The 26,519-nt window shown below is 38.1% G+C and overlaps 2 protein-coding genes across 2 annotated transcripts; one reads left to right on the top strand and one right to left on the bottom strand.

Moving 5' to 3' along the window:
- Positions 1–5,494: 5,494 nt before the first annotated feature.
- Positions 5,495–11,836, bottom strand: LOC139721877 (DNA-directed RNA polymerase I subunit RPA12-like). Its single transcript, XM_071633198.1, has 4 exons — positions 11,701–11,836; positions 7,865–7,965; positions 6,588–6,697; positions 5,495–5,685 (listed from the first exon to the last, which is right to left on the bottom strand). The coding sequence occupies exons 1-4, from the start codon at positions 11,831–11,833 to the stop codon at positions 5,661–5,663; spliced, it is 369 nt and encodes a 122-aa protein (XP_071489299.1). The 5' UTR covers positions 11,834–11,836; the 3' UTR covers positions 5,495–5,660.
- Positions 11,837–13,651: 1,815 nt separating this feature from the next.
- LOC139721837 (3-keto-steroid reductase/17-beta-hydroxysteroid dehydrogenase 7-like) lies at positions 13,652–25,486 on the top strand. The gene is made up of 9 exons (XM_071633155.1): positions 13,652–13,698; positions 16,739–16,942; positions 17,565–17,657; positions 18,165–18,282; positions 20,634–20,749; positions 21,380–21,560; positions 22,371–22,427; positions 24,217–24,315; positions 25,379–25,486. Exons 1-9 carry the CDS (start codon positions 13,652–13,654, stop codon positions 25,484–25,486), a joined length of 1,023 nt encoding a protein of 340 aa, XP_071489256.1.
- The last annotated feature ends 1,033 nt before the right edge of the window (positions 25,487–26,519 follow it).

The following is a 26,519-nucleotide window of genomic DNA, read 5'->3' as shown; positions in this document are numbered from 1 at the left end:
TCTATTTTTCAATTCTCTGTGTGGCACCCCTCCCCCGTTAACTAGATTTCTCACATCTTTTATGTGCTTTTGTACAAGCCTGCAGGAAAAAGTGGTATATATTGCATCGCTTAATATTAGCTTAGCAAAGAAAGCATCCATCTCGTACAATCCCCCCCCCCAAAAAAAAAAAAAAAAATTTGAATAGGTCACGAATTTCGAAAGGATTGAGTATAATTGGAAAATCACCTCTTGGTTATCCCGTCACACTGACCTAAGAGGAGACAATGCCATGTGATAATGTGGAGATATGGCAATTTATTATTATGGAAATATCTCCTACAACATTCTGTGGTATAATGGCGGTAATCGATTGTAACTTCCATTTTGATTTCAAACGATACTTTGCATAGGCGAATCCTGTTACATCTATAACGATTACAGATACAAAACATTTCGATAAAGTGGGCCCTACAAGAGAATTGTAGTACACAGTGTATATCACTCACATTTTTCTTATCTACTTTGTCTGTTTAAGCGAGATTTCATAATGAGAAGAATTTTGTCGAGTTCTGTCGTTATATTATCATAACGGGATTTATCTGTATATTCAAAACATTGCATTTGTATTCCGTCGCGGTATGAACACAAGTTTGGCAGCTCCTTTTATTTTTTCTTCCCTTTGTGTTCTGTACAAGACTACCATTATGACTACCACAAATGCATTCCATCTAAATGGGGTTGCGTAAAGCACGGCGTGATGCAATAAATCCAGACAAGTGCAGACAAGTTTCTCTCAAGGCTTAAATCGCAGAGTATAGTTTCAAGGCTTTTTCCGATGTACTTGTGAGTTTTCATCTTGAATAGATTTGATATTGTTCTTATGGGTAGTAGACTGGTAATGGCGATACCGTTTCCAAATATATTAAATATTTTCCAATGTCTGATGAATGTCGTGCATACGTGCTCACAATGTATACTCTTCTTCAACATAGCATACACCACAGACAAAGGTACTTATTCGGCATGTAAGTGAATAAAAAGCATCTCAAAGATTTCAGTCTGATACAGAAAAGGATATAAAATAAGAAAAAACAACAACAGAAGGTAATTTCAATAACACAATACATGTTTTCAGTTGCGTTCTCTCACACCAACTAACAGCGAGGGACTGCATGACGGAAGCGCAAAGCCCTCTTGAAAACAATAAAAACGATCACCGTGATATAACAACTATAACAACGACGACAACTACAACAACAACAACAACAGCAACAAACGAAAGTATCTAATATTCACCATCTATAGCTTGGCGTACCTAATGAAGAGTTTGACCATAACGGCTGATAATGTAAAACTTTTGATTGTGGATTCACACTCGTTCATTGTTGTTTGAGATTTTGTATCTTTATTTTATTTCTTATCAATTTTTTACCGTGGTCATCTTGTACTTTGGCATGACAAAATCAATATGAAGTGTAATGTCCGATACAGTGTTATTGCATTCCATGTGGCAAATGAACTCATCACATATAGTCGATACAGTAAATCAAATAAGCCCAGCGTTGACAACCCACGTCTGACAAGTATAGTGCCTTTTTACCTATCAAAGGAGAATTGAATACATCGCAATTGTGTAAAGCCATGCCGAGAAGACTTTTTATTTTCTCATGGACAAATTTGGAGGAATTTTGATACATCTTGTACGCGATCGTACAACAATGATCTTCAATCCACGAATCCTGCCAAAAGAGGCGGCTAAAGCAAATACTTGAGTGGGTACCTCTATACCTCTTTCAGTTCAGTCAAAAACGGAAAAAGTATTGATTATCCTGAACAAAGCGAAAAATCAACACTCTCAAAGGAAGAATGGCGCCAATCTCAAAGCAGGGGTCAAGCCGAAATACTTCCCCACCCACTTCCGAAGAGAAACCTACACGAGATTGTAAATTTGTCAACTGCCTAAGCGCCTTCACGACACTTGACATTTTATTCACGGTGAACGTGACCCGAAGTGCTTGTCAACAGAGGAGAGGCGTTGCCAATAATGCACGGAATACCGTGGCTTATACGTGGCCTATTCTGATTCAATATTGACATATCTCAGTTCACAAGTAAACACAAACATAAAACTGGTCACAGATACGAGCAGGACTAGAGGATCTGATTCGTTTTCTAACCTCCTCCCCCCCCCCCCCCCCTTTAGAACGCCAAACTCACTCCAAACCGCGTTGTATTAAACAGGATGTCCGATTTGATAATACGTTGATACAATGATTCCCTTCAAAATAAGATCAGATTAGATTAGATTAAATTAGATTACAGCACACCTAGCCTATACAACTAAGCTGGCACCTTTTCTTCTGTATTGTCTTCCCTCTGAATACTGTCAAAAAATTTATCTCTCTCGCCATTTATGGGGTTGTTAGATTCAATTATGCCATCGTTAATGAAACTAATGATTCAATTTTCTCAATACAATGTATCACAACTTTTCTCCAATCTACGGGTTTGATAGGCGCGACGTGTTTGCAAGTGTCCTGGAATTTGAAGTATGTACCAAAACATTACAAATACATACCGATATTCATGTATAACATTGTAATCTCTATGTTGGTGGATGAAGAAGAAAAAATAACCCAGAAAAATCAGGCTGGATTAGACAGAGCTACATTGAGATCTGAAGAGACAGAGCTATTAACTAAAAGCGTTTTGGGGTCGGGAGAAAATCAACTCGTTGTACAAGTACAATGTATTAACGAAAACAGCAAGATGGAGTGGGCAGTTCTTTTGTTTGCAAAGGTGTTCACGGGTGGGGTTAGAAGTGGAGTGGAGTCAAAAGGGCACGTACAGTGTAATTATATTATGAACGAATTGTATAAATCTTCAGATACACTGTAGTTTGTAATATCTCTATTATTATGTTTAAGCAAAAGCTATTCCCATGCAAGATCTGCTTACAGATTTCACATCATTTATTTCGTCTGATCTCCTTCAGCCATCACACTAAACCCTACACGAAAAATCACCTGGACATCTTATTCGGATTTTATTTTGAAAATAAAAACGTGCACCGTTCATTTCCTAAAATACATTGTACATCTACTACAGGGAACTCCCGATAATACAAAGTCTTCGGGACCGGCAATTTTCTGTTGTTGTATTGGAACTTCGTTATAGCTGAACATTTAAGTACATGTATCGTGTATATGAAGATAAATACATGTAAATGATAATTTTGGACCTGAACTTTTACTTTGTTGTACTTAGAATATCGTGTTTGTGTTCATTACGGGAGTGCATTGTATATCACTTTTTACAAACCTAACATAGGCCCTAGATCGCAAGCCAGCTTCGCAATTGTGTTTTCTTTCTCTAGCTCTCTTTCTTCCCCCTCTCTCTTTCTACAATGTACACAGCTATGGATACACACACACACACACACACACGAAGGCAAGCCACAAACCTGCTGTGATTTACATTTGCCATCATATTGTTGACCAATAACCCTTATACAGGGGAAGTCTACCCTTAAAATTCGTTTGCGTGAATAGAGGCATAAAAGGTAGAGAAGCAGGACAGTGAAAGTCTGAGCAAATACTTAAGAAAAGCACGGAAATTTATTATTTTTTGAAGTTGTGATCAATAAAAGCACATAATGGCAACTGTGATGAAGCATGTTAGCTCATTTTCCATTCCCTCGTAGTACAAAATACCATACAATCTCTCTTTTACTCCTTACTGATGATGGAATATATTTCTCTTGCGTGCAGCTGTATAGAGAAAAATATATAAAATGATTGCATAAAAAGTGCATGTATGATAAGAAATTCACTTGATTGGAAAATATCTTATTACATATTACAGAGCAAATTGGGGTGAGCTTGCATGTAATACATTGTATCACAAAATTGCCAATTTGTGTTAGATCGAACATTCTTGATCGAGACTTCAAGAAAAAATAACATTTTTAGTTTTGATCAGAATTTGATCTGACTTTGCTCAGCCTTTCACTGTCCTGTTCCTTTCATTTCCTGCTTCTATTCACACAAACTAATTTCATTGTAAAATTCTCCTTCAAATCAAGATGTACAGTATCAGTAAATTGCACTACAGTTACTGTACGTAAATATGCTCCTTGAGATCTTGTTAAATGAAATGTGCAAGCTTAGACTTTGACCTTGACCTATGACCCTCCCTGGTTTATTCAGTTTCTCCAGTACTGTATCATCACACATAGCAACAGCCACATTGACTTTCATTTCCCAATTTAAAACTTTACCTGGACTAAAATTACATACCCTGTGTATGTTGAAACCTTACTTTCATATCATACATGGTGAGTAGATTTCCTATATATTTTATATGACACCACTATTTAAAACAAGACACCACATTTGCACCTACAGGCAGTTATTTAAGACTTGTCAGACTAAATGAGAAAAATCAGGACTGCAACATTTTTCTTTAACATAAGTTGTACAATTGTATTTCAGGTTTTGATTTTCCATTTCAATGAGAACAGGACTTGAACCCATCAGATCTTGGAGAAACTGTGAGGCAGAAATCATCCTCTTGTCATTATCAAATTGGCAACTCTGAATTTCATTCTATGTCTTTCATATGAAAAATATGAGCTGGAACTGGTTAGATTCATCAGAATCTGCACAAAATTAGAATCCCCCATGAAAATTGTCAATATGAGAGAGTAACAGGAACTTTTTCAAGATGTGTTGCCAATTTGATAATTGATTTAAAATCAAGCAATCAAGAAAATGTTGACAATTCTATAATAGAATAGCACAGAGTTCAAAATTAAGATAATTTGTTTTGCTCTATCTTATGAAACACTGACAATGAATAGCCCAATTTACACTCAAAAGATACAGCACCATATCACATACATGTATAACCCAGTCCCTGGGACATGATGGGTTGCAGAAATAAGAAATCAATGGCTGATACATACTGATACTACTCAAGCCACAAGTGAAATCCCCGGCACCTGTCACAAAGTTTCTTCAACCTTGGATCGCTTCATACATTCTACCTCTCCTTGTGGTGCATGGCTGCTTTGCCCAATGAATGGTTACCTGCTTACTACTGTTACCAATCTTATCATCTATTGACCTTCATTCAAACTCAGGCACCAGTGATGACCAAGAAGTCATTATCACTCTTAATGTTTCACACAAAATTGTACTGCCTTTTCTAAACAGCATGTAACGATGTGAGTATCCATATCTTGCATGGTTTCTTCTTTTCAAAGCAGGCCTGTCATATGTGGATTCGAAATTCTGCTGCTGAAAGACAACCGCTACATATGCACACTTTGTAGATGGTCACTGATGGGCAATTTTGTCAGCAGTTCACCTCTCCAGCACACAACAGGGTTTGTGAGATATCAGAGTCCAAGTCATCGCGACACACGAGCGGCTAGAGGTCATTGAACCATTGCTCCCTTGAGGCTCTAATGTTGCAGACCTGCACAAGTTGGGAGTCCTCCCAGATGAGACCAACTGCTGACCAGTTTAACTCATCATGCAAGGCTCTTCAGCACACACAGTCCCATACACAGTCAACAGCATATGTGTACAGTCCTGGCAGAGATGTGTTCATTCACCAGTCTGCAGGCCCTTGAGAGTTCATTGCACTCTGTACCTACCATCTCCCATATGTCCTCAAGAGTGTTCAATTTCTTGATTTCTGTTCAAGAGAAGCAGAGCAAAAATATTGTAAGCACTCGGTTAACAACAAAAATAATCATTACATTAGAAAAACAGAATCAAGATAACTGAATGGAAGTCACAAAACATCGCCCTCAACACTGTAATACTACTGCGTTCGGAGGAAATTCACTTACTGAAGAAGAAATTAATTCAAATTTCAGCATATAACTTGTTTTTGGTCTGTATGTCCATGTTTCTATCACTCCACTCTCTGTAGTGTTTCCTCTGCCAGTGATTAATTACTAACTGTTGTATGCTGCTAGTCACTCAGCAGGACTTGTCAATGTGTATGAACTACTGTACTACAGTGGACTCCCATTATAACAAAGTCCTCCGGACTGGCAGTTTTCTTTCGCTATATCAAAATTTCGGTATAACCGAACAAAGAAACAATAAAGAGCACAGAGTGGATAGCATTGCAGCCCGAATTTTTACTTCGTTGTAACCGAAATTTCGTTATAACCGTGTTCGTTATAGAGGGAGTACACTGTATTGTATTCCACCAATTATAATCATTATAATCTTTCATAATAATTATATCCTTCACAATACACTGTAATTTTAACATCATTTCATACCAAAAACATTACCTCTTTCTGACATTTCCATCATCATTATAATCCTAAAAATCAGTATCGTATCATTATTGTTGTTAATTCACACTCCGAGCATGTTTCACAAAGCTGTTGAAATTGCTGTAGACTACAATGAACTGTCCTCAGTTACTGTGACAACAATTTAAAAATGATAGTCACTACAGATTAGTTTCTTTCCTTGCTGCTGTCTGAGCAAGTGGGACTACATATACTACAGTTTTCAATAATTGTATATCTCTCACTAAAATGGGTCCCTGGTCCCTGCATTCTGAGATTTCCTTACTTGCAACTTGGGCAGAAGTAGAAAACCGTCTGCCCTTCATCTGCTGACCGAGTCTGCCTGGTGTGGTAATGAAGACCTTCATGGCCGCAGCTTGAACACACTCTGTCAACCTAGAGGGTGCCAAAGAAAACAACAGAGAGGTATGCAATGCACCAAAATCAAATCATTGCACAGGATCAGTGACAGGTGTTCAGGAAAACAGAGAATCAACAGTCATAAACAAACAAACAAACAAGCAAAACACACACAAAAAAAGCAAAAAACAACAAACAATAACAACCAACAACAACAGTTCAGTGACTGAGCAAAACTTTGATGGTTCATGTATCCCGGTCAATGACTAGTTGCTGTTGTTGTTTTGTTTTGCTTTGTTTGTTTTATTTTTTGGGCGGGGGTTTGCTTTTTTTTTTGGGGGGGGGGAGGTTGTTTTGTTTTGTTTTGTTTGTTTTTTAAGTCACTGACAATATCACAGATTTTATAATACATTGACATGTACAAGTAGGGCCTATGGTGCATGTCAACACTCGACAAAAATGCTGCATGACTGATTCAGAGTAAACTCAGAACAGTCAATTAAATGAGTTCTAGCACAATAATACACCAGATGATGGACTGTAATCCAACTGGAAGAAGAACAAACAACAACAAAAAGATGGCTTCACATCGATTTGCTTGTTTGGTAGTCGGGTGACAAGCGGTAGGCCTAATGTGAAGGTCACATCACTCTGCAATGTCCCACTTACAGAATATTCTACGAAAGTTAAAGTATAGGAAAGGAAGAGAAAGAATTAATGGGGCATTCCAGACAATTTTCATAATTTCACATCATGTAGTACATAAATAGACAGCTCCATGTATAGATTTGTGGAATTTATTGTGGTCCTTGAGCAGAGAAACCGATAAACTGAAAATCTTAAACAAATTACACTGAACAGTGTTGATGACATCAGAGCCTCACATATTTCAGAAATGTAGCAGTGTAATTTCATTACGATTCTGCTTGCTCAACAAGTTCACCTGTGTAGAAGGTGTGCATGCCTTCTTCTTTTGTTCTGCTTCCTTGAGCCCCAACTCATGCATTCTAATATGGTGAGGCTGCCATGTCATCATCCTTGTTGATTGCAATTTGTTATAAATTTTTAAAACATTCTCATTCCTAATCCCAATCACTATACATTCTGAACTCTGTACTCAATTTAACTAATTTATAGTCGTTCAAATGTAAAAGTCTGAAAATCATCTGGAGGTTCCTTTTAAGAACATTGCGTCACACTCACAATTGGACCCAGGTCTTCTGATGGCTCCTCTGCTTCAACTTTCTTTTTTTTCCTCTCATTGACCTTTTTATGTGAGTGATAGACAACATCTGCCCATGTATCTGTACAAAAAGAACAAAGTTTGATCACTGTGTCTTGTTAGCTAAAACTTACAGTAGACATACTGTACCGGTACAATTGTACTTAATTTACTTGGTAATAAACACTGCACTTAACTCGGGCCTGATCAATACAACATACCCCACTGACACAGTACAGCTGCATGTACATGTATATATGCTCCATTTCAAACTCTATTTCTGTTAAATACTCAGAGAAATTACTTATGATAGTATACACTAAACAGACAATGAATAAATAACTGATGGCATTTCTTTATCCAACAAAATCATGTGCCTCATCAAGATAAGTGTTGGTCATAATCACTAAACATAATTTATGGATATCTTGCCCAGGCCCGTAGCCAGGATTTTTCAAGGGGGGGGGGGGGGGGGGGGGGGGTGCGGTCACTAAAAAAACGGACCTTCGGTACCAATACCAATGATGACACACACACACACACACACACACACACATGTGTATATATATATATATATATATATATATATATATTCTTTGGACGACCGAACTACAAAAGTTGTATAAGAATTTGCGCGCGAAGCGCGCCGCAAATTGTGAATTTTGACTGTTTTAATGACGTTTTAAAGTCTCGAGGAAATTTGTATTTTTGTCTGTTGCATGCAATCGCGTTACGGTATTTCATCTAGGACATGTTGTAGGAAATAGTAAAAACTCATTTTGCCAGGAAGTTGCAAAGTTTAATTGTGTTCGAGACTCTGCGCGCGTAGCGCGCCGCAAAATTGAGAATAGTAATTTTCCTGGTGTTGTTTTAACTTTTATTTTTTCTATTGTATACCCGCGTTAGCAGGCCTGAAGCCAGGATTTTTAAAGGAAGGGGGGATTGCTTTAATTAACAAAACGGTCCTTTGATACTGTCCCGGGAGGGGAAGCGACAATTAAAAGGTGGACACCATGCTCATACATGGACTTTCAAAATGGCCCCTAAACGAGAAATGATCATATGATTTTTTCGGGCCTTAAAAACAAGTATTCCTTAAATGTTTCCTGCACCCTAAAGAAGTACTTCATCATGATTGAACAATATACCATTTTTCCAAATTTCGGCCTTTTTGATACCCTTTGATTATATACGCTCGTACATCACACTTTCCATCTAATCCGTGAGAAAAAACGACCCCTATTACGCGTTTTCTTTAGCGAGCATGGTCACGGTGTCCACCTTTCAGTTGGAGTTTTCCATCCCATTGGATGCTGTTTGGAAGATGAAACATTCACTTTACTATACAGTATATCAGCCGTTGGTATGCGAGTTTGTCAAAAACGAAAATAAATAAGAAAATTTTTAGAACAAAATGAATTGTAAATGTGAACCATTTATATTTTGCCTCCTTGTGGTAGGATATTTCCAGCATTTCCGAACTTTCAAATAATCATTTTAGATTTAATAATATCAAAGGTAGTAGATCCGATTCGCAAACATCTCCAATATCAGTCAAATGTCATATTAACCATCATGCTAAGAAGGTTTTCTTTGTGAAATTTGGAGGTCAGTGAAATTCAAAAATTAAACATCCGTTAGCCATTGGAAGAAGTTGAGTACAAATTCAGACCTCAGTGCTCAGATGTTTTCCTATTTGATTTGATCTGTCTTACTGTGCACACTAAGATACATACTGGAATGGTTATTTCTTATTTATTAAATTATAGTAGCATATTTGGTTACTAGCTGTCTCTAGGCATTTTTGAATTTGGGCTGCAAAGAGATCCACTACCTTTAAGTTAGAAGAGAGATAAGTAAATAATGACAAAATAAACAAACAAAAAAGAATGAGTTTCTTTTGTAATACTATCTGACAAACTTTTTACTTTACCATTTTACTTCATAGCTCAGCACTTTCCATTCTCTCTCATACCCTCTTACCCATTACATTTAAATGAAATACAACTAAAATGAGTTTGCGTGCCTGCATAATACTCTTTGGAAATTATAAGTAAGAATGTTTTTAGGTTTTGGCTAACTTTAAAGTGAGAACCAATAGAACTGTCACAACATGAGAAAATGTATAAGTAATAATCAACACTACATTTCCGAATTTGGCCTGCAAAGAAATCCGCTACCTGTAAGTTAGAAAAGAGATTAGTAAATAATGATAAAATAAACAACAAAAAAGAATGAGTTTCTACCGCCGTATCCAGAACAGAGCCTGAAACGGTGCAGGCTCAAGAAATCGTTTGTACTATAATACGTCTTGAAGTATACTGTGTGATACTGTTGACTCAGACTTCTACAAAGCTGTAAGTGAGAATTGTAATCCAATCCGACTCATTACCTGAGATATTTATGAAAATATATCAATAAAGAATGTAAATTAAATAACAATGTGTCACAATGCAGTCTAACGCTCTCACAATGCTATCATACATAGGGTTTTTCACTGACTGTTTTTACTCCGGAGCTCTTGCAATATTCAGGCTTTTGTAATACTATCTGACAAACTTTTTACTTTCCCATTTTACTTCATAGCTCAGCACTTTCCATTCTCTCTCATACCCTCTTACCCATTACATTTAAATGAAATACAACTAAAATGAGTTTGCGTGCCTGCATAATACTCTTTGGAAATTATAAGTGAGAATGTTCTTAGGTTTTGGCTCACTTTAAAATGAGAACCAATAGAACTGTCATACTGCTGACAACGGCAGACAGTGAAGGTCAACGGCTCAAATTTTCGTTGGTAGTCTCGTCACGTGATAGTTCTGTATGGATTGTACACGTTCACTATGACAGCAATTGTGAATGGGTAGTCTAGCTTTACTGCAAATTTGCGTCAGGACTGCTCAACCAATGGACAAGATTCTTATGTCACAAAAATGGGCAGAACCTCTACTTTCTGAAACCATGCGCCCCAAGTTTGTGCGATCTTCCGTTCTCGAGATATCCCGTCTGGAAGAATTGCAAGACGGCAAAATATGCTCAAATTCGTCAAATTTGGACTGTTCGCCATAGACAATTCTACTCATAAGGTACTTTTCTGATCTAATTTGCGTCACTGCTACAAATGTTACAATAAAGATATATACACATAAATAATCCCTAAAGTGTCCACTTTCAGAATCCGGGCGCCCCAAGTTTGCTTCTTAAACAGTTTAAAAGTTATGGCAGATTTTGTGGAAAAATGCGTCGATTTTTGACCCGTTTTACGTGTTGTAGCGTTCGCGCAGAAGCGCGGCTTCGCAGATGACCGAAAGTTTTCAATATGTAATAGCTCGCACAAATTGATACATAACATTTGTGTTTGTGTGCGACGCACCCCCCCTGGCTACGGGCCTGTTGCCTGTGGATGGCCATTCAATGTCAATGGTTACAAGTGCAGGCTATTATTACACTACCGTCCACATCCCAATTAACTTTATTTAGTCTTTACCACACGTCACACTATCAGTATCACTCAACTCGAATATTTGGTATATTTTATATGTTTTTATTCGGGGAATTGTGGAAATTCTGGACTGGAGTATCTCTTCCCTCCATCCTCAGTCTACTGATCTTATGCTTCATCTATCATTTAATATGGACAATAATATATGACTTCTGTAATGGGTTAGATTCCTAGATCCTGTAAGCGTAAAACCTAGATCCTGTAAGCGTAAAACCTTACTGCTTGAACCCGACTGACAGCCTCCACTGTCAGATAATCTGGCCGGAGCTTCGGGGAAGGTGGACGGCAACGCTACGCTACACTGTACGAACTTACCAGCTGCATTTGTCTCGTAATCACACGTTCGGCACTGGATAAGCAAACTGCCACGGGTCGGAAATGGCAGAATTGACCCACATCTGGGGCAAAATTCTTTGGCCACACTAAACATGCTACTCTTCGCATCCATGTCCACTAATTTCCGAATTCGAATTAAAACACATGAACTGTGTTGTAATAATTCAGCAACCGTAAACGGCATTCGATCCAAGGTCGAGTCACTCCCGCGGCACGTGCGTGCCAAGAGATCGTACGATGAAAACTTTATTTTCATCGGATACGCAAACTTGAGAAAATGTGGTTGCTAGTATTGATGCAAGGCGTTGGACGCCTTATAACACTGGTGAGTGTGTGCTGGGTAACGTTGAAAGCAAAGTCAACTCCATATCGAAGCCGTGTGTATGCCTCCTTGGTGTACCTTTACCTTTATTACACATTTAGCTTTGAATTCAGGAAAGTGTGTGTGTGTGCATATTAATTTTGTGTGGGGGGGGGGGGGGGGGGAATGGGGAGTGGTCGTAAAGAATTCCATGGCATTATGAGGTCTTTGTATTTGAAGTTTCTCCACATTGTTCTGATCTGATAGCTGATATCAATTTTCCACTGGATATAAACCGGAATATAAAGAGCTATGCACTGTTATCCCTGGTCGCCCGTAGGAGATCAAATGGATTTGCACAAAAATATCAAGGTCCTCTTTCATAAAAAAAGAAGAAGTATGTATTTTCCTCCTGCAACATTTGTTTCGTGTAGGCCTATTGGTCTTCGAAGGAGCACATCTTCAAAATTTTCCACCTTTGATATTTTTTACAAGCCTTTAGTGTTTCTTTGTGTGTGTGTGTGTGTGTGTGTGTGTGTGTGTGTGTGTGTGCATACGTGTTCTTTTATTTTTTGGGGGTGGGGTAAGAAAATTAGACACTACGGAAGGTGCTTTGTCGGGTTTATAGTGTCATAAATGCATGCATACGATGATCATTATAGCTTCAGCTATAAATGATACATTTCAAATGTTCTAATTATGTATTGTAAAAAATGCAGGAGACATGAAATCCTCTTAAAAAGTCTGTTACAAAGTGCCATTCAACAATTTATTGACTATAATCTTACTATAATTATGTTATATCTTTTATATATTATCTTATATATATTTCATATTTTATACTCTAAAAACATTATTGTTATATGCTTGTATTATCAGCATCGTTATATCAATGATTAAATGTACAGTGGTAAATAGATGAATTTAATATATTTTATTGATATATTGGTTTTGCTGTTGTTTTCATTCCAGGTGTTCCACATCCTATTACACGCTTGGCTTTTTAGTGGAACACTGTATTTCAATTCCATTGTTATGATTACTTCTTTTTAGTGTTACCATGACAAAGTGTGCATTGTTCTTTTTTTGTATAATATCATTCGTGCATGTATTTCATATTGTGTTCAATGAACTGTCCTTATCTGTTGGATGACAGTCAAATTGACATATATACTGCTATGAACTTTTTTTTTTGGATGGAAATAAATAATCTATTGAATTGAATTGAATAGGTCAGGGTACATAACTTTGAGTTCCATGCACTTCCTAGCAGTATTCTGAAAGGGTACATGTAAATGTTTGTTTCCTCGTGTTTTGTGGGTTTTTTAGGGGGAGGGTGGTGGTCACTGAGAAACGAAATGGAAGGGTTTGTTTTTGGTTTTTTGCCTAATCTGTTTTGTTCTTTTCTCTTCTTTTATTTTCTTTGCCTTTGGTTTAATACGACGGGTATTGTACAGTATTATATTCGGTGTCTGTCTTAATGAAGGCTACCACTTTCTCGCTATAATGTATCCGAAATAAAGGTTCGTCGCCAATAGATTTCCATGTGTGTTTGTTGACCTGATAATCCGTGTGAAGAAGTGGCCGCCGTCGCGTCGGTCGTTACATCGGGGAGACTGAGAAGTCAAAATGAAGGACAGTAAGAAGAAAACTGTGATTATCACTGGAGGCAATGCGTAAGTAGATCCAAGTTTTAGCCAATAAATAATGCAATGTGCCTCAAATGCCCAAACACGTTGCCAATCGTTACTTGATACCGCCGATGAGGCGATGGCAGGTGGTGAGGTGCAGCTCAGTTCAGTGGTAACTGCGACCGACCAGCCCCAATGCGACGAAGGCGAAGCGTTGGGGCATGATCAAACCCCGGCGCGGGCTCCCCGCTGGTAACCAGTGACAGCGGTTTTGGGGTCGTTGGTCTCGACTCTCTCGAGTCGGGTTCCACAATTCACAACCATCTACCCCTGCTGGTTTGCGCATGGTCCATCTGTCCATGCTGGCACGTGCTTTAAAAGTTGTACGTTTATTAAGTGACTAGCTGATTTACAGTAAGTAAGTGGTAGCTCACATAGGACTCCACTCCTAACGTTAGGAGGCTCCGTAACACAGTTATGTGGGGTGTGGATTTCGCTGATTAGGTGGGGATTAACTGCGACCAGCCCGAACGCGAAGCACAGTATAGAATCTACTGAATAATCTAACTGTGTACAAATACAAGGCCAAGGTCAAGGATCCCCAAGGAGCACCCTGGTCTGGGGTTAGGTGTGAATTTACAAATTTCTAGAGGGTCTATAGCAGAATACACTACCAATACGGCAATACCATGACTTCACTACAGAAGAGCACTTGAGCAGATCGTTTTACTTTGACCAACAAGGGCAAAGAGGTGCATCAACTGGCTATTCAAACAGTTGTCAGATTGCTATTGAATTACAAAAGAATTTCACAGGTGCATTTGTGCCCTTATGATCGATGTTTGGAGCCACCGTCTTGATGAGCAATCTGAATATTCAATTTGAACATTAACATAACATTGGCCATATTTTAATTGCTTGAATTTATTAAATGAAATGAAATTTTACTTAAAGGACAAGTTCACCTTCATAGACATGTTGGTTGAGTGAATGCAGCAATATTTGTAGAACACATCAGTGAGAGTTTGAGCAAAATCGGACAATCCGTTCAAAAGTTATGAATTTTTGAAGTTTCTGCTCAGTCACGGCTGGATGAAAAGACTCCTATAGCTTGTGATGTCACATGAGTACAACGATATAAAGAAAGAATAAGGAAAATTCAACATATTTCCATTTTTCTCGCATAACAAAATAACACTAGACTTCTGTCTTTCAGAAGGCAGGGGGAATAATATTACCCTTAACATACGTCAGTAGCAAGTCGAAAAAATATGCACTTTATTCAAAAAGTAAAGTTTTGTGAAATTCTCTTTTTATTTTCCTTATATAGTTGTACGCATGTGACATTGTACACTGTAGTAGTCTTCTCTTCCAGCAGCGACTGCGCAGATACTTAAAATATTCATAACTTTTGAACGGATTGTCCAATTTTCCTCAAACTTTCACTGATGTGTTCTACTAAATTGCTGCATTCTCTCAATCCTTATGTATGAAGGTGGACTTGTCCTTTAATGATAAAGCATGTAAAACAAAAGTCAATCCCTTGGCCTTGCAGAAATTTGTGCAAAAGTGTAAATCAGAGCTGTATCATGAAAAATTGTACCATCCTGGAAAGCCAGTTTTATCTGCTTAATTCCGACAAATATAACAAACATGGACTAATCTTCAAATATAAATTCTTTATTGATAGATATATCAGATTCGTGCCCGGGTATGCCCAATTGAGTAATTTTCATCTTTATTTCAGCATTTAATGCACAATTTCTATTCGCACATCCATATGTCTGTACCACCTACCTTGTTGATATTAAGGGATAGCGAAAAGTAATTACCATCAGGCATCACAAAGACATATCTTCCTTAGAAAGTGGCTGGTGATTATGCAATGAAACACGAGTCAATTGTCTTCCTATCTGCATGGCAGGTCCTGTTTGGCACATGCTTCAAATATTTTTAAGCACCGGCATCGAACATCTAGCAAAGGAAATAAGACAGTTGTGACTCCATTCTCTTGAACCTCCTTGGTTTTACTAAGTTAGAGCTGTAGACACGTCTAGAATAGGTTGACTAGAAAATTGTTTTGTACACTTTGCTGTGAAACTGTCGGAAATTCGGGTCAGTCTTACACTGCTCTGACTTTTGTTTAAAAACAAGAGGCTAACCTCAGGCGCTCCTTCATACAGTTAAACGCTTCGCGTTTGGGCTGGTCGCTGTCAACAGGAGGCATGCCTTTCTACAACTAAGTAAGGTTGACCAAAAGATCGGTCTTTGAGTGTAGGCCCCGATCTTGTCGTCGGGGAGATGGTTCATGGAGACTGCGTCTGGCTTCACAAATCTCCTCGTACGGTAGAGCGATGGTATCTATTGGAGGGCTTCTTATCTGATGTTGGGACATGTGTGGTCAGCCCATACACGTCCCAACGTCAGATCAAGAAGCACTCACCGTGAAGAGACAGATCCCATCGGTCTACTCCTAGAGTAAAATACCCAAAATAAAAAATACCTTTGGGAACTGTGAGCTGTTAAACTGTTAGTATTGTTACATAGAAAATTATTCTGATTATCTAAAGCTAGACTGTATCAGTGTTGGAACAGAAAAAATAAATTAGCCTTCTGAATTCCTTACTTTTGAAATCAATGTTATAATGAATGGCAAGTGTTTTTAGATCCCTGATTGATTTTTATCAACAGCAAGTGTATGAATCTGGAAGAAAAAAGGAGAAACAAACTATTTATTACAATAGCTTAGAAATGGACTATGTGCATTGTAACAGAATTTATTGACATGTTTATCTACCTTGGTAGTTCTAGATGTCAGACATCTGTACGGCTAGCAAGAAAGCACTCTAAGATATTAGCAGATTCGCCAATGATTGCAATTTACACCAACAAAAGCACTGTAAAGTATGAATAATGGTTAGTAATAGCGGGCAGGATTATCATCAGCGCACAGTATTTCTGTCTTAGATGCAGATTCTTGTCCATTTATAGCTCTGAATGGTCGACTAATTTCTCATTTTCTATAAAATTTACTCTACCTATGCTTTACAAGTACCGGTATGCTTGTATCCATTGTCAAATCCAGGGGGATAGGATATAGTGTTGCTGATCGCCTCTTGTCCCTGGACATCACCCTCTTGATCGTCCTCGCCTGCCGCAATCTGACCAAGGCTGAGAAAGCCAAAGAATCGCTGGTCACTGCACATGAGGGAGCCCAGATTGAGATTGTGCAACTTGACACCAGTAAGCTGAGTTCTGTCTACAAGGCTTGTGCAGATATCAAAAGAAGGTATGTATACATGCACTAACCTTGATGTGGAAGATAAGAAAAATAGGGGGCGGGGATCACAGAAAGAGAATGAGTACAATAATTCTTTAGATGTTCTGTGTATCATCATCTTGTTGGTGGTAACCCGTCGAAGATAAACCAATTTTCCTATTACATATATTTCGTATTTACCCCAGCCCAAAAATACTCATGACCAAGTCTTCAACAGGTCATTTCTATTGGCCTGGTTTGTGTGCACATCCAGTTTTCATGGCAATTCCTTGACAAATTGCAATAATGACATGGAATGTAAGATATTTGCTTGAATTTCCTGTAGTGACAGCAGGTAACATGGTGTGTAGCCACCTTGGCAAGATTTAGGTTTCTTCAAATTTGTGTACATTGTAAATTGCCAAGTGTTGTATAGTACTAGGTGGATTAAGAAGTGTATTTGTCATACATAATTTGCATTTTGATTTCAAGCATAATCTGTTTAGATTCTCCTCCCACTCTTCTACTGTCATTGAAAATGTGTTTATGAACTATTTAAATATGTTCTGTCCAAGAATCGGGTTCTAACCACCACAACACTCATTCTTTGGAGAAGCCATTGCTTTTACTGTTCTATTGAATTGTCTCCCAGATTTTCACGCCTGGATTGTCTCTACTTAAATGCTGGAACCATGCCTGATGTGTCCTTTAACTATGTCAACTTCTTCAAGAGCTTCCTAAACCCGTGAGTATGTGCATTATAAAAAATACAAAAGTTTGAGACTTTGAAAGTCTGTGGCAGTTCTAATGCGTTTCTTCCAATGATAACTTTTAGATGACAAAAAGTAGAAAGAAAAATATGTTGTAAGAAAGAACACTACAGTATTAGTAAAAGTTATTCATCAATCTCAATACTAGTTCAGTTTGCAGCTGCAATTGCATACACTACACCAATGTGTCACATTGCATCATTTTTATATTGCAGTGATGATCATTCTTTTTATTGTTGATATTACCAATGCAATTTGTATCATCATCATTAGTAGTAGTAGTAGTAGTAGTAGCAGCAGCAGTAGTAGTAATGATTATAATAATAATAGTGTGAGTAGTAGTATTGCACTACTGTAGTAGTATCAACATCATTGTCATCATCGATTGTTTTCTTGTAGTGGTCTGTCTAAAAAGTTTCAGGCTCAGAAACTTATGCAAGTGCTGTCAGTGTAACATCTTTGATTTGTTTGTTCTGCTACAGGCTGAAATTTATCAGGATCCTTTCAACGGGCGAAGGGCTCCTGAAAGTGAAAGACAGCATGACGGAAGACGGTCTCAGAAACGTCTTCTGCACCAACGTCTTTGGACACTTTGTGCTGGTAAGGGAGACCGACAGTCTGCTCTATATGCATGACTTGAATTACCAGTAACAGAGTCAATGGTTTTTAGACTCATAAAGGACAAGTCCACCTTCATATACTAGTGTACATGTAGATTGAGTGAATGCAGCATTATTTGTAGAACACATCAGTGAAAGTTTGGGGAAAATCGGACAATCCATTCAAAAGTTATGAATTTTTTAAGTATCTGCACAATCACTGCTGGATGAGAAGACTACAAGAGTGTATCGATGTCACATGCGTACAATGATGTAAGGAAAATATAAAGAGAATTTCACAAAATGTTACTTTTTGAAAAAAGTGCACATTTCCTCGACTCGTCACTGATGTATGTTATGGGTGATATCATTTCTCTTGCCTTCTGAAAGAGGGAAGTCAAGTGTTCTTTTATTATGCGAGAAAAGTGAAAATATCTTGAATTTTCCTTATACTTTCTTTATATAGTTGTACACATGTGACATCACAAGCTGTAGTAGTCTTCTCATCCAGCAGTGACTAAGCCGGAACTTCAAAAATTCATAACTTTTAAACAGATTGTCCAATTTTCCTCAAACTCTTGCTGATGTGTTCTATCAATATTGCTACATTCACTCAATCCATGTGTCTATGAAGGTGAACTTGTCCTTTAACAGTCAAGATTTTGTATGATTTTTACAATTTTCCATATTCCTCTGTTCCCACTTTACCTGTCCTCCTCCAATTACCTTACTGCTATCACTGCTTGAAACCCTGGTGTACTATGTCACAGTGGTGTTTGAATGGAAGCTGATGGCACACATACATCATCTTCCTCTCTCTTTTTATGCCTCCGCCAACGAAGTGGCCGGAGGCATTATGTTTTCGGGTCGTCCGTCCGTCCGTCCGTCCGTACGTCCCGTTTTGTTTTTGTCGATATCTCAAGAACCGTGTGGTGGTTTTACATCAAACTTGGTATGAAGGTATATCCTGGAGGGATGATACTTTGTGTGGATTTTAGGGTCACAGGGTCAAAGGTCAAAGGTCACAGGTTATTTTGTGTAAAAAAAGATTGAAATTTCATGTTTTTCTCCAGATCTCGCAAATGGTTCAAGGTATCTTCATGGAACTTAGTATATATGCTTGTACCGATGAGCAGTGATTATCTAGGGAAGTTGGGGGTCATGGGTCAAAGGTCAGGGGGGTCAAAGGTCAAGGTCAACTCCTCAAAATATCACTACTTTTCTTAAAATGCAATGCCTAAAGGTTTTTTTTTTATAAACTTGATGTATGCATGTATTACTGTATACGCTATAATTTTCGCGTACATAAATTTTCGCAAACTGCCGCTGTCACACATTTTCGCGAGTGGTTAAATTCGCGATTGGGGGACCAGAGAAAATATGAAGTGGCAAAGAAAGTGTGAATTTTCAACTTACTAGCAAATAAGAATGATACTAGTGATACACTGCATGATAAAAACTTACCAAACTCTGCGAACTAGTAAGTTAGAATTCAACATTTTTGAAGTGGTTAAGTCCATAGCGCTAGATTTCTGACGAGTGGTCCCCTTGCGATAATGGATTGGCTCTCTACAGTATTCTTAAGTAGACGTGGACGTGCGTAAACAAGCTTAGCCAGTATGGTCTGTTCGGTAAGCCATGACATGGTATACAGTACTGAAATGTTCGTATCATCAAGGGAAGGGATTCATTTTGGAAGGTAATATTTTCGCGTGTTCTTAATTTCGCGAATAGCTCCCGACTCGCGAAATTCGCGAAAATAAAACCCCCGCGAAATATATAGCGTATACAGTACCTAATATATATTCTGTGGGAAGTTTCTTGCCCAAAGGTCAAAGGTCAAGTGAAAGTGCTAAATTGCACTTTTTCCTCCATATCTCGAAAGTAACTCAAGGTATCATCATGAAACTTACATATGCATGTTCTACCTAACAGTGATTCTCTTTGGAACTGTGAGGTCAAAGGTCAAAGGCCAGGTTTAGATAATGCTATTTCACCATTTGATACTGAAATGATACTTTTTCTCAATACCTTGAAAATTACTCAATGCATTTATAAGCTTATAAAAGGGCCAAAAGTCAAGTAAAAATCATCAGTTCCCCAAATACCTGCACTCTGACATTTTAATCATTCATCAAATTGAACCTAGTTCTAGGAAAGTGAACGTTCAGCACATATGTGTCAAACCTGTCATTTTGATATTTTGCCAATTGTGTGAATCTGTCATCACACATTGTCAAGACATTGTACTATAGACCTATTAGGAGAACCATGCATTATGGCGGAGGCATACCAGTCGCCGTAGCGATATTTCTAGTTTCTTTTATCTTTTGATACTTTTGCCTACCATAGATTCAGGGCTTGTTGGATCTCCTATGTGCTGATGGAGGTGCGCGGATCATATGGACCTCGTCCAGCAATGCGTCGGCAGATTTCTTCAGCAGCGACGATATCCAGCATGAAAATGGGTGGGTTGAATGTGAAGATAACGGATCGAATTATAGTGGCGTGTAATTGAAAGTAGTCATTAAGATAGAAATTAAGAGTAAAAAATGCAAAAAGAGTAGTTTTTCCTTGTGTGACTAGTCTCACTGTTTGTTGTTTATGTGTTCATTTCCACATGAGAAGATGGCTGGATAGCCCATATTCAGCTACGCTAAGCTGATCTTCAACTTGAGTATGCAAGACACATACACAAAGTTGAAACAGACATGTGTATCTTTTGTCTAAGCTAAATTTATTCTAACAGAATTCCAGAGTTTGTAACACAAGTATCAAGATAATTGTAAATGGAATGTATTCTCAGATGGATGTTTGATTCATCTTCTGTGGAGCCACTCAGTTCACTCCTTCCAACACATTTTTGGGGTCATAAAAACTCATTTTTAGGTAGGGCCTATTTGGACAGTCTCTTCACATTTGAAAATATCAGCTGTAAAGAAGAAGGGGGGAAAAAGCAATCAGATGAACATTCAGTATGTATGAAATCTTTAGGATACTTGGTTGCAGGTTTCCATTTCTATTTAATGCCTGCTTCACTGTATAGAATAAAAATAAAGCAAGGTTACTATGGTGATTTTGTATTGATGCCTTGACAGGCATGAACCGTACAGCTCTTCCAAGTACGCCATTGACCTCCTGAGTTATGCATTGAATGAGAAATTTGGCTGCAATGGACTGACGAGCCGTGTGACGTGCCCCGGTTTCACCTCCACCAATATGACCAACGCAATCCTACCGGACTGGATATGGGCATTCTCTTACCCTATACTTTACTTGGTGAGAAACTCTAGTGCATGGGAGGTTGCTGAGACATAAGGATGGATTTCCAGCATGTGAAATTGAAAGACAGTTTCAGGTCCCCAATCCTATTTGGCTTGATTAGTTTTGCAGATAAAATCATGTAGATTAAATCTGTTTGACTGGACTTGTGAAAAGTCCGGTAAAACAAATTTAATTTACATGATTTTATCACACTACCTGGATGAATCAAAATCTACATCAATAGTTTTGCCGATAATATAATCATGAGATAAATGCCATTTTATGAAAGAGGTGGTAAGCTGTGCTTAAATCAGGAAAGCTTTGTCACTCTTTGTCAAATGATCTGATTTACATCAATGGTTGATACAAATACAATGTACAGTGGACTCTCGTTATAACAACGTTCTCGGGAATGGCGGTTTTCTTTCTTAATTCCATTATGATCGAACAAATAAACAATAAAAATACATAGAGTGGATATTCTTATATTTTTTACTGAATTTTTACTTTGTTGTAACCGGAATTTTGCTATAACTGTGTTCGTTTTAACGGGAGTGCACTGTAGTCTCTAGGTTTTTTGTTTTTTTAATCATTTTAAGTTTTAATAACTTTTGTAACTAAGATTCAATTTTGATTGAATTTTTATCATTTGTGTGTGATTTTGTTCTCTCTGTTCAAAACCAGCATGGTTTGGCGTTATACCTATACTATTATGAGGCATGTTTCTGTCTGTGTGGTTGTACTTTATATTATTTTAGTCTCTGTCATGACCAGTGAACACTGAATGATGTTGGTGTGTGTTCTTTTGTGTTTTCATATGTACAGTGCCGTCTCGTCGCACCAAGGTTGTGTATAACACCGTACAATGGAGCTGAATCGCTGGTGAGTAACAGTAATGATATTATGATCATGCCATTTGGTTCTTTTCAGCCCCCCCCCCAAAAAAAAAACAAAAACAAAAAAAAAACAAAAACAAAAAACAAAACAGAATTTGAATAGGTATCTGTACCTGGTATATAGAAACCAGCACATGACCGGCGATCAGGCAGTGGGACAGTTGGTGTGGTTTTGTAGAAGTGGTAATAATTTTGGAATCACAGTTATCTGAATAACAGTTATTACCAGCTGTTTTGAAATAAAAAAGTGACCAAAATGACGTCCAATCTTTGTGCTCAAAAAGTATTATGTTAAAAAAGGATTTTTTTTCTGTTTTGCTCTGTTGTCTTGTTTGTGCAATTAAATAGTATGGTATTCATAAGAATGACCAATTTTTGTCGAACCCACTGGAGGTGTGGGGAGACTAAGGGATCGCCTGCGGCGTCTGTCCGTCCGTCGTCCGTCCGTCCGTCCGTCCGTCCGTTCGTCGTCCGTCCGTCCGTCGTCTGTCCGTAACGCTACAAAAACTTGAATAACTCTCTACTGAGGATTTCATTTTCAATCAAACTTGGAGGGAAGAGTGGTTATGCAAAGTTACACATTTTACCAAACATGAAGGGCACCTCAAGGTCAAAGGTTACAGGCAGAGGTCAATGAACTTTAGGGCCCAATGTTAAGTTTTTAGGGTGCGTTTTGTTTAAGGCTTGTAACTTTTGATGTATCTGTCTGTTTGTGACCAAACTTAGATGGAAGATGTTCTTTGGGAAGTTGAAGGTTACCACGAGGTCAAAGGTCACAGACAGGGGTCAATGAACTTTTAGGGCCCAATGTTAAGTTTTTATGGCGCATTTTGATTATGGCTCATAACTTTTGATTCCTTTGTCTGTTTGTGACCAAACTTGGATGGTAGATGTCCCTTGGGGAGGTGAAGGTCATCACAAGGTCAAAGGTCACAGACAGGGGTCAACAAACTTTTATGGCCCAATGTTAAGTTTTTAGGGCGTGTTTCGATTGTGGCTCATAACTTTTGATCCCTATGTCTGTTTGTGACCAAACTTGGACGGTAGATGTCCCTTGGGGAATTAAAGGTCATCACAAGGTCAACGGTCACAGACAGGGGTCAACAAATTTTTAGGGCCCAATGTTAAGTTTTTTGGGCGCATTTCGATTGTGGCTCATAACTTTTGATCCCTATGTCTGTTTGTGATCAAACTTGGACGGTAGATGTCCCTTGGGGAATTAAAGGTCATCACAAGATCAAAGGTCACAGACAGGGGTCAACGAACTCTTAGGGCCCAATGTTAAGTTTTTATGGCGCGTTTTGATTATGGCTCGTAACTTTTGATCCCTTTGTCCGTTGTGACCAAACTTGGATGGTAGGTATCCCTTGGGGTGGTGAAAGTCATAACAAGGTCAAAGGTCACAGACAGGGGTCAACAAACTTTAGGGCCCAATGTTAAGTTTTTAGGGCGCGTTTCGATTGTGGCTCATAACTTTTGATCCCTATGTCCGGTTGTGACCAAACTTGGATGGTAAATGTTCCTTGTGGTGTTGAAGGTCACCACAAGGTCAAAGGTCATAGGCGGGTCAATGAACTTATGGGAGTTAGAAAAATATTGATTTCTTGTACGCGAATGGGCGAGACACAATTTGGCACTTGCCTTGTATTTCATTACTCTTCATAACAGCAGAATTCTCTGCAAAACACAGCTGATACTTATAGTCAATGTGCTTACCCGAGCTCATGATGTATTTGATTATGTTTGTTTGTCTTTTCTTTTCTCTTCTCTTCAAGGTATGGCTTTTCAGTGCAAACCCTTCGGAAACAAGGTCGGACATGAAGTATGTCAGCCACTGCTCATTGCTGGGAACCAGATATATACACACCGACAAGGTATGTCAATGATTTGCTTAAAATCATTACTTTGATAGTATCCAGGTCTATTCTAAGTATGCTGAAATGTCAACTCAAATGCAAATCAAAATTACAAATTGATTTCAAGCTCTCTATCGAAATTCTGTAAAATGTATGAATATATTATAATGCAAGAACAAGTTAAGGACCTTATTAGGAGAGTGTATGGCTGGGCAGAAAGGAGTATCCTTACGTGATGCCTTAGCCTAGAACAGAAGAGTGCTGACGCTTTAAACACAGACACAAACAGGTGATGCAGAATTTTTATTTCAGGCAGGGCATATAATGCTCCTCAGTGAGGTCATAGTAGTGACTAGTTCTGGTTGCTGCCCTCGCAGATGGGACATTTTTGTGAGAAGTAGATGGACAATGACAAAATTTGCAAGGAAGATCTGCTGAATTATTCCCATAAGATTATGTGAGAGCAGTCTGAAATGCAAACTCTTTGCCTAGCTGCTTGTAGCCACCCAAATATCACCAAATTTTTTATGGTGCAAAATCTTTCCAACTGGCAGCTACAAATTTAAGGAAGGTATTACCTGAGCATCTCAAGCAGGCTGATACAATAGATGATTTAAGAGTCTTCTCAGTGGAATAGGCTTTCCACTGTAAGTCAAAGTTTCGTCACTGTTAATCGTGCCATGGCTCCTCTTAACTCTTTTATTTATTTTCCTTTGTTTACATATTTTCCTTTTTTTTTCAAATTGATTAGAGACATTGATCTGTTTGTTTGTTGTTGTTTTTTGTGTGTGATATGCACCATTTATGGTTTATTTTATAATTATGTGAATGTTATGGGTCCTATACAAAATTTCCAATAATTTGTAAATCTTGTGGAGAATGTGTTAATTGATCAGACTGTCCACAGGTGACAGAGTGTAGATAGTCATTCCCAAGAGCATATTCTACGATTTGCATAATGACATTTCATGATGTGCAATATTTGTTTTATAATATTGTACTTGAATGACAGAACTCCATGCTCAAGCCTTGCATTATTGTTACGATGTTTCCTTTCTCATACTGGTCTCACCCAACCCAGCTTACTTTTGATCCAGAAGACCCCGAGACGCTCTTCAAGAAGATGAATGTGTTGGAGCAGAGTTTTAGGAAGAAGTTTACAACATCTGTATCAGCTGAGAGCTCATGATGACGTATGTGGCTCTTGTATTCCTAGACATAATTCCTCTGCATTGGATGATAATTTATCAAGTAAAACAACAATGTGAGTAATATTGTATTGCTTACACTGTCTTATGACGAGATAGATGACAAGAATTTTGATGGCACATAAGAAGGACTACTTCTTTTCATCTCAGGGCCTTTAATTTTGAAGAGAGCAGCAATATATGGCAGCTAAAATGTATTGTTGTCTCCTTAATGGAAAAAAAAAAGATATCCATAACAAAAAGTTGTACTGAATGAAAATGAATGAAGATAAAAAAATAGACAAAGAAAGATGCGACATGCCAGTGAAAGCGTACGGTATTTGATCCGATCAGTGTGTGTTAGGATGGATTGCTGTGTAGAGATGATGAGAGGATACCACAAATGGAAAGATGCCAAATTTCTATTGATCTGTGCTCACCAGGTACATGTAGATGTCCATCCAGCATTTATCTACCAGTACTTTCATTAAACATCAGCTTGTGTGTTGGGTGGTATTAAACAAATTGAAAGTGGTTGTTTTACAGGGTTTAATTTTGTATTTCTCTTATTAAAGTGTATTAAGCCTGCACAAGTTAATAAACAAACGCTGTACTAGAGGAATAGATGTAATCAGAAATAGCACAGAGCCTTCATGACGCATTGAAAGTGTAATCTTGCTGCTGTTATCCTGAACGACAGTTGGAAATGTGATGATAAATCGTTCTTGCAGGTATTCAAATTGTGGAGGCACACAGTTATACCTCTGCAGTGTCTATGAATACATTTACTTCTGGCAAGGAGATGCATAGGCTCAGACAAAAAGAGAACCACCCACACTTTCATCTGAGAAACCACTTGACAACACGATGTTGCTCTAAATTCATCCTGATTGAGGCAAGAGATTCAAAACAAATTTAGAATCGCTAAAATTTATGAACTGTGGTCAAACATTTTTGCACATTTACTGATGGAAAACTTTCATGAATTCCTGAGAGATCCAAGAAAGTGTATAAAAGCTTTAACAGCGTAACATC

The sequence above is a fragment of the Diadema antillarum genome, unplaced genomic scaffold (genome assembly GCF_040938485.1).
Source record: "Diadema antillarum isolate AM-2024a unplaced genomic scaffold, OU_Dant_1.0 scf00000151, whole genome shotgun sequence".
Classification (NCBI taxonomy): Eukaryota; Metazoa; Echinodermata; class Echinoidea; order Diadematoida; family Diadematidae; genus Diadema; species Diadema antillarum.
The sequence above is the reverse complement of the archived record's forward strand: the minus strand, read 5'-3'. Positions and strand labels throughout refer to the sequence as shown.

Excerpts from the sequence above, each read along its gene's own strand:
- LOC139721837 (XM_071633155.1), top strand. The coding sequence starts at position 13,652 with ATGAAGGACAGTAAGAAGAAAACTGTGATTATCACTGGAGGCAATGC. Across the intron at positions 18,283-20,633 it reads TCTTTGGACACTTTGTGCTG|ATTCAGGGCTTGTTGGATCT; the intron begins GTAAGGGAGACC and ends TGCCTACCATAG. Across the intron at positions 24,316-25,378 it reads GATATATACACACCGACAAG|CTTACTTTTGATCCAGAAGA; the intron begins GTATGTCAATGA and ends CACCCAACCCAG.
- LOC139721877 (XM_071633198.1), bottom strand. The coding sequence starts at position 11,833 with ATGGATGCGAAGAGTAGCATGTTTAGTGTGGCCAAAGAATTTTGCCCC. Across the intron at positions 6,698-7,864 it reads CAGAAGACCTGGGTCCAATT|GTTGACAGAGTGTGTTCAAG; the intron begins GTGAGTGTGACG and ends GGCACCCTCTAG. Across the intron at positions 5,686-6,587 it reads TACTTCTGCCCAAGTTGCAA|AAATCAAGAAATTGAACACT; the intron begins GTAAGGAAATCT and ends TCTCTTGAACAG.